The sequence below is a fragment of the Nicotiana tabacum genome, chromosome 12 (genome assembly GCF_000715075.1).
Source record: "Nicotiana tabacum cultivar K326 chromosome 12, ASM71507v2, whole genome shotgun sequence".
Taxonomy (NCBI): domain Eukaryota; kingdom Viridiplantae; phylum Streptophyta; class Magnoliopsida; order Solanales; family Solanaceae; genus Nicotiana; species Nicotiana tabacum.
In genome coordinates, this window is record NC_134091.1 from 109165605 (window position 1) to 109172747 (window position 7143).

The 7143-nt window shown below is 34.9% G+C and overlaps 1 protein-coding gene across 1 annotated transcript; it reads right to left on the reverse strand.

The window, feature by feature from the left end:
* Positions 1–5837: 5837 nt before the first annotated feature.
* LOC142167325 (putative late blight resistance protein homolog R1B-16) lies at positions 5838–6900 on the reverse strand. Its single transcript, XM_075227488.1, has 2 exons — positions 6869–6900; positions 5838–6777 (listed from the first exon to the last, which is right to left on the reverse strand). The coding sequence occupies exons 1-2, from the start codon at positions 6898–6900 to the stop codon at positions 5838–5840; spliced, it is 972 nt and encodes a 323-aa protein (XP_075083589.1).
* Between the last annotated feature and the right edge of the window lie 243 nt (positions 6901–7143).

Sequence of the window (7143 nt, forward strand, 5' to 3'; positions counted from 1 at the left end):
TTCATGGTATATTGACTGCTCCGGTGATCATTCTGTTGTAGTTCTTTATCTTGTATCCCCCCTCAGTATGTTTCCCCCTCCCGATATTTTCTATCTAGTCCTTCATTACTGTTATTTGTATATACACTGTTAAATTGTACAGGTTGATTTGTAGGTGCCTTTCCTTAGCCTCGTCACTACTTCGTCGAGGTTAGGCTCGACACTTACCAATGCATGGGGTCGGTTGTACTGATACTGCACTCTGCACTTTCTGTGTAGATATTGGTACCGGCTCGGGTTGATCGAGATTTTTGCTATTGGACCGCTATCCGGAGACTCAAGGTATATCTGTTGGCATTCACAGACCTTGGAGAGCTCGTCTATCTTTTCTGTTCTACTGTTTCTTTCATTCAAACAATTGTATTTCTTTCAGACTATTACTTGTAGTGAATTCTAGAATGCTCGTGAATTGTGACTCTAGATCTGGGTGGTAGTAATTAATGCAGTTTTTATATTATTCTACACGCATTATATTTCACCTTAGCTAATTGGCTGTTATTTACTGAATGTAATAATAATTGGTTTAATGATTCTCTAATGTGGCTTGATTAGCAAGTGAAATGTTAGGCGCCATCACGGTCCCGACGGTGGAAATTTCAGGTCGTGACACTCAGTTTCATGTGTCTACTTTTACAATTATAAGATTTATTCTTCGTAATAGCTATTGCCGTTTGACAATCACAATATATAGACATAGGAGGCAATACGTCCTTTATTAAAGGGATATTAGCTAAGAAGTTTCTTAGCCACTCAATCTCAGAACCAACTAACTCCAGAGCCACAAACTCTGATTTCATAGTCGATCTAGCAATGACCGACTGTTTAGCTTATTTCCACGATTTTGCACCACCCACCAAGGGTGAGTACATAATCACTGGTGGATTTGGTCTCATCTGAATCAGAGATCCAGTTTGCTTCACTGTACCCTTCTAAAGTAGAAGGAAATTCACTATATAGGATATCGTAATTCATGGTTCCTCTCAAATATTTCATTAGTCTAACTAATGCAGACCAATGCTCTTTATTGGGATTATGAGTATATCTACTCAGTCACACAACATAGGCTATATCCGGCCTTGTAAAATTCATTAAATGCATCAGACTCCCAATAATGTGAGCATATTTAGACTGAGCAACTTGGTCATCATTATTCTTTTTCAACTGAGAGTTAGCATCAAAAGGAGTACTCACAAGTGTGATATTAAAATATTTGAACTTCTTTAGAAGTCTTTCAACATAATGTTCTTGTGATAACATTATGACATCTTCACTCCTTATAACTTTAACTCCCTATATTATATTTACTTCATCCAGATCTTCCATATCAAAATTAGCAGACATAAATGATTTAGTACTTTCCACAATATTTAAACTTGTACCAAATATAAGCATGTCATCAATATATAGACATATTATCACATAATCATTGTCTACCACTTTAGTATAAACACATTTATCCACCTCCACTAAAAAAAAATCGTCTCTCAGTAAGACTTGTTCAAATTTCTCATATCGCTGCTTAGGAGCTTTTTTAAGGCCATAAAGAGATTTAATTAATTTACAAACTTTATTTTCTTGTCCAGGATGACACAGCCTTCAGGTTGAACCATATAAATTTTTTCTTCTAAATCACCATTTTAAAAAGTTGTTTTGACATCCATTTGATGGATAAAAAGTTTACGGATTGAAGCTAAGGTAATTAAAACTCTAATAGAAGAAATTCTAGTCACTCGTGCAAATGTATCAAAATAATCTATATTTTATAGCCTTCACTACATCTCGAAAGAAGTCCTACTTGATTTCAAGCCGAGTGAGCTTACATTAGTGGCAATATACATGCAAGCTTATGGTACTTGAAGTAGTACTTGCGACATTCTCTTGAGAGAGATGAGTGATCCTTTCATAAATCTTTGGATTGAGTGATAAACTTCTTAAGTGAACTAGGCAAATAGAAAGTAGATGAGGAAGAGTTTGGAGTCCACCATGACCTACATGATAGAGCAAGAGTCCTTGATGAGTAAAGTCAATTCTTGAAGCTTGAATGTCATAATCAGAACTGTATGTGCATGAATGTTTAACTTGTTGCCTTGTTGATAATACATGAGTAGTGTGGGTAATTTTTAGTCCCAACTGATGTGTGGATAGCTCACATTTGACTCGATGAAATGACCCTTAACTTTTATACGTGAGAACTAATTTATTTGCTTAAGGACAAGCAAAGACTTAAGTTTGGGGGAGTTGATAAGTGGGGATTTTGACTGCTTATTAGCGCCTTTTAGCTTATGTCTTAGTCCAAAAGCAATTAAATTATGTTCTAAAAACTAATAAAATTGTGCAAAATTGCAGGAATGCTGGAAGTTCGGTCTCCCAAGATGAAATCCGACTCAAAAAGGAGTGTTCTTAAGCACAAGGAAATAAAGGGCGCAGAAGCACAAATGTGCGGTCCGCAAAAGGAATTTTGCGGCCGCAAACCAAGGAGAGAAGCTTAGCAGAACTTTTCGCAAAGTGCGAACAGCACATGAATTGTGCGGCCGCAAAACTAGGCTAAGAGTCGAAGATCAAAGAGTATGCAAAAAGACCAAATCCAGAAGCCGTTGTGTATTGCGGACCGCACAAGAATTGTGCGGCCACATAAGAGTTGCCTTGCGGCCGCAACCCAGAAATGTGCGGTCGTAGTTCAGAAATGTGCAACCACAGAACTCCACTTCCTACCAGATGAAGAAATTTGCGGACCACACATGAAATTGTGCGGCCGCATAACTTCTCGAGGGGTATTTTTGTCCAAGATTTTTAGCCTTGTATAAATAGACGAGTTTTACAAAATTAGGTCAAGTTTGAATATCTGAAGTTGCTGTAACCGTTTTTCTTTACTACTTTAGGAAATTTTACATTGCTTTGGTGTATTTTAAGCTTCCATTATGAGCTTAATTAGTTTTTCTTCCTTATTTTCTTCAAATCCCATTATGAGTAGCTAGACTTTTACTAGGGTTGTGACTCAACCCTAGTGTGTAAACCTTATGGGTATCTAATTTAGTGTTTGTTTATGATTGGGTGTTGATTATTTAGCTTAGTTCATGCTTTAATTTTAGAATTAATGGTTTCAAACATTGATTCATGCCTATTTGACTTAGTCTCTACTTGAGAAAGAGGGACATAGTCTAGGATAACTTAGCTAACAATTCAACTTTTATTGCCGCTTTCCAATAATTAGCTTCTGAAGAAGATATAACTTCAGAATAATTTTATGTTTCTTTATCGACAAGAAAAGTTTGAAAATCATTTCCATAAAAAAAATATTCTTTCCTAGAGCTTTTACTCCTTCTCAGTTCCTCGTTAGAGGTAATTTCATTATTTGTTTTAACGAGTGTATAAGAAATTTTATCAGATAGTGGATAAATATATTCAAAGAACTCAACATTCTTTGTCTTAATTATAATATTGCAATCAAGCACATCACTTTTTAAAACAAGAAATCTATATGCAGCACTATGTTCAGCATATCCAATAAGTATACAGTCAGTTGTTTTAGAACCTATTTTTCTCTTTTTAGGTTCACGCAAAAAAATATTAGAAAGGCACCCCCACACTTTTAAATATTCATATGGAGTTTTGCCAGTTCTTCTATGTGGTATTCTATTTGTTAAGTGACATGCATATAAAATAGCTTCACCCCACAAATTATTAGAAGCATTAGAACTAACTAACATAGATTTTATCATTTCTTTCAATGTTATGTTTTTTCTTTTAGGTACTCCATTTGACTCAGGTGAATAAGACGGAGTTACTTCATGAATAATTCCATTCTTTTTACAAAAATTATTTAAAGATAAATATTTCCCATCTTTATCAAATCTAATTCTCTTGATTTTTCTACTAAGTTGATTTTCAACCTCAGTTTTATAAGAAATAAAAGCATTAAATGCATCATCTTTATTTCTAAGCAAATACAACTTAGTAAATCTAGAATGATCATCAATAAAAGTCACATAATATTTTTACCACCTCTAGTCATAGTCTACATTAAATCGCCTAAATCAGTGTGAATCAAAGATAACAATTCAGTTTCTCTATTTACAGAAAAAAATACAAGTCTTTCTAGTACTTTTAGCTTCAATATATATTTCATACTTGTTAATATTATTTAAGTCTAAACCAGATATTAATCCTAGCGAATGCATTTTCTTTATATACGCGACATTAACATGTCTTAATCTAGCATGCCACAAAGAAATTGACTCAGCCATATAAGCAGATGAAGATGCATTTTTATTGCTAGTGTTGGAAATATTAAGCATAAATAAACCATGGTTACAATATCTATTGCCCATAAAATTATTATTATTGGTCAATACGGCCTCATCATTCTCAAAATAAACCTTCACTCTAACTTTTTCTAATAATCCCACAGACACCAAATTGGTTTGGATATTAGGAACATGTGACATATCACTTAATGCTAGAGTTTTATCAGATGTGAGTTTGAGAAAAAAACTTTCTTTCCCAAGAACGTAAGTTGTTCTTGAGTCACAAAGATACATCATTTTTATTCTCCTTCCTCAACTTGGGTGTAAGACAAAATTCATTTTTGTTTGTACAAATGTTTCCAGTAGCACCAGAGTCTATCACTCAATCTCTCACACTGACCACATTATTTATTTGAAAAATGACCGCAATAATTATATTATCCGCTTTAGTCAAATTTAATTTTGACTTAGCAAGATTATCATTTATCCCAACAATTATGTAACCATGTCTATTCACATACCTTTATTTTGACATTAGTGCCTGCCAAAGTTATGGATGTAATAACGTATTTGCAACACCATGGATATCTGACAGGAAAACTGGAACAGTTGCGGCGGAGACAATACCAAAATTGGTAGCACCATCAAAAATTTCCGTAGTAGTATTACTTTCCATAGTTTCTTAGATTGTAGGGAAATGACACGAGAAAAAAAAACAATAACATTGCAATAATATATTTGAGCGAAAATACACGAATTGGCTTGAGTCGTGCTGGGCACTGTCCTAAGAAACTATTTCAGCAATGTAAAATATTTTTCCATGATTAAACAAGCATACCTCTATTTATTTAGAGGATACAAAAATCAGCAAAATTAAATAATACCAGCAAGTTTGGGCTGAGGAAATAAACAAAGATTATAAAAGAAATTGGATTACACAAAAGGCTAGGTGTAATTGAAAATGAAAAGGCTTGTAGTGATGATTACTAATCATTATCAATCATGAGAGAACAAAATATTTTGGTGTGTTTTCGTAGGATATAGGAAGTGAGTATTTATAGTTGTAAGTATTGTGTAAGAAAATGACAAGTGTTCATCTACGTGTCAAACAATTTCCATGCAAAGAGACATTTGGTAAGTGCTCTACACACTTGGCCATAATTGCATAAAGGAGATCAAGCCACATAACCATTTATGTAGTCACTTGTCCCCAAAAATATTGAAATACTACCACAATTAAAGTGTGAAAGCAATTTAAATAAATAAATGAGCTAGTCAGTAAAGAAATATAATCAAGGGAGTATAAGTGAGCAATATAAATGCCAGTATTTGCTTAATATTGTACCTGTAATGGGACTGCAAAGAAACTGAAGCATTATTCCAATGCTAAGTAAAGACTTTAATGTCACATTTGAACCCCATGTCAACTCACATTTATGTGATATCCCTGGCTGAGTGGATGACATCTTCACTGCATGATTGTACTTCAATGTATTTCAAATAAGGAAGGTCCTCAAAGCAATAAGGGATTGCTTTGCGATATGAATATCCTCTTCAAACCAATCGCCTAAGGTTATAAAAGGCTTCATCAGATGCACTCCATTGTGAGAGTTCGAGATTTTCTAGCTTTAACAACTTGAGCTTAGGGAACTCTTCATCTATCACTTCCCATTCCTCCCTTTCAAAAACAACTTGTTGCAGTTTAAGTATCTCAAGGTTGACAAGTTTGGCAATGATTGAAATTTCAGAAGGCGGCAGATAAAAATTGCATAATGTCAGTTTCTTGAGATTCAATGGGAAATTTAATCTTGAAGGACCTACTTTTGGAAACTTGGAGAAGTGCGCCTTTAGCGTTTCAAGTCGATGTAAAGACACTAACACAGGGAATCTATTTTCCCATGAATCCCCCAATTCACATTTTAACTTCCGAAGATTGGGTGTTTTGCTCAGTATTCTCTTCATATCTTCCGCCCTGGAAACATAAGGTGAGGACAGTGTTGCCAAATTGTCCAGTTTTGAGGGGCTCGCATCAAGAGATTCTTCTGCGTTATGCAAATTAAATGAAGCTCTAGTACTAATGCATACATGTCTCAACTTAATCAGTCTCCAAAAAGTATCTGGCAACTGTACTTCCTGTCCTTCGGTTCTTTTGATTATGAAGGTCTGAAAATTCCAAAGATTTTCTATAGATGATGGGATAGAACTCTCAGTAGTTTGAACAGCGAGGTACCTTAGATGATTAAGTTCAGTGGAAAAAGAATCCACAACCACGAACTCCAAATCCAACACCCTAAGAAACTTGAAGCTGCCAAAGATGATAGAGGCATGTCCCATTGAAGATAATGTGCCACTATTGACCTCCCTGAATAATACTGAACGAGCATGTGAGCATGATGGCCTCCACCCAGCAAGATAATCCCCATTAGAGCAAAATGATACGCGGCGATGTGAAGGATTTTCATAAAAAAACTGTGGAGGATTGGCACTGTAATCTCTGCCAATGAAAAGTTTAACTAAAACAAGGAACAAGAGCTAAAGTCTGAATTAATAAAAACTGAGAGAAGACAAAGAAAAAAGCTAAATACCTTTTTAGGCTCAGTAGGAAATTATCTTCCATAGCTTTTGCCTTGCAGAACTCGAGCACGTGGTCATGACAGAAGACATGATTTTATCTTTCCGAATGATTTCTTCCATGCCATGACGAGGCTTCTTCTCATCAAAATTGAGAGTGAGCATCACGCCTTGATTGTGTTATGTGCTTTATCACCGTCTTATGATACTTTTGCTGATACGCTACTATATGAGAAAGACAACATTTCACTGGAAGATGCTAGTAATGCACTAAAATCTAAAGAGTTAA

Excerpts from the sequence above, each read along its gene's own strand:
- LOC142167325 (XM_075227488.1), bottom strand. The coding sequence starts at position 6,900 with ATGGAAGATAATTTCCTACTGAGCCTAAAAAG. Across the intron at positions 6,778-6,868 it reads TTCCTACTGAGCCTAAAAAG|AGATTACAGTGCCAATCCTC; the intron begins GTATTTAGCTTT and ends TTTCATTGGCAG.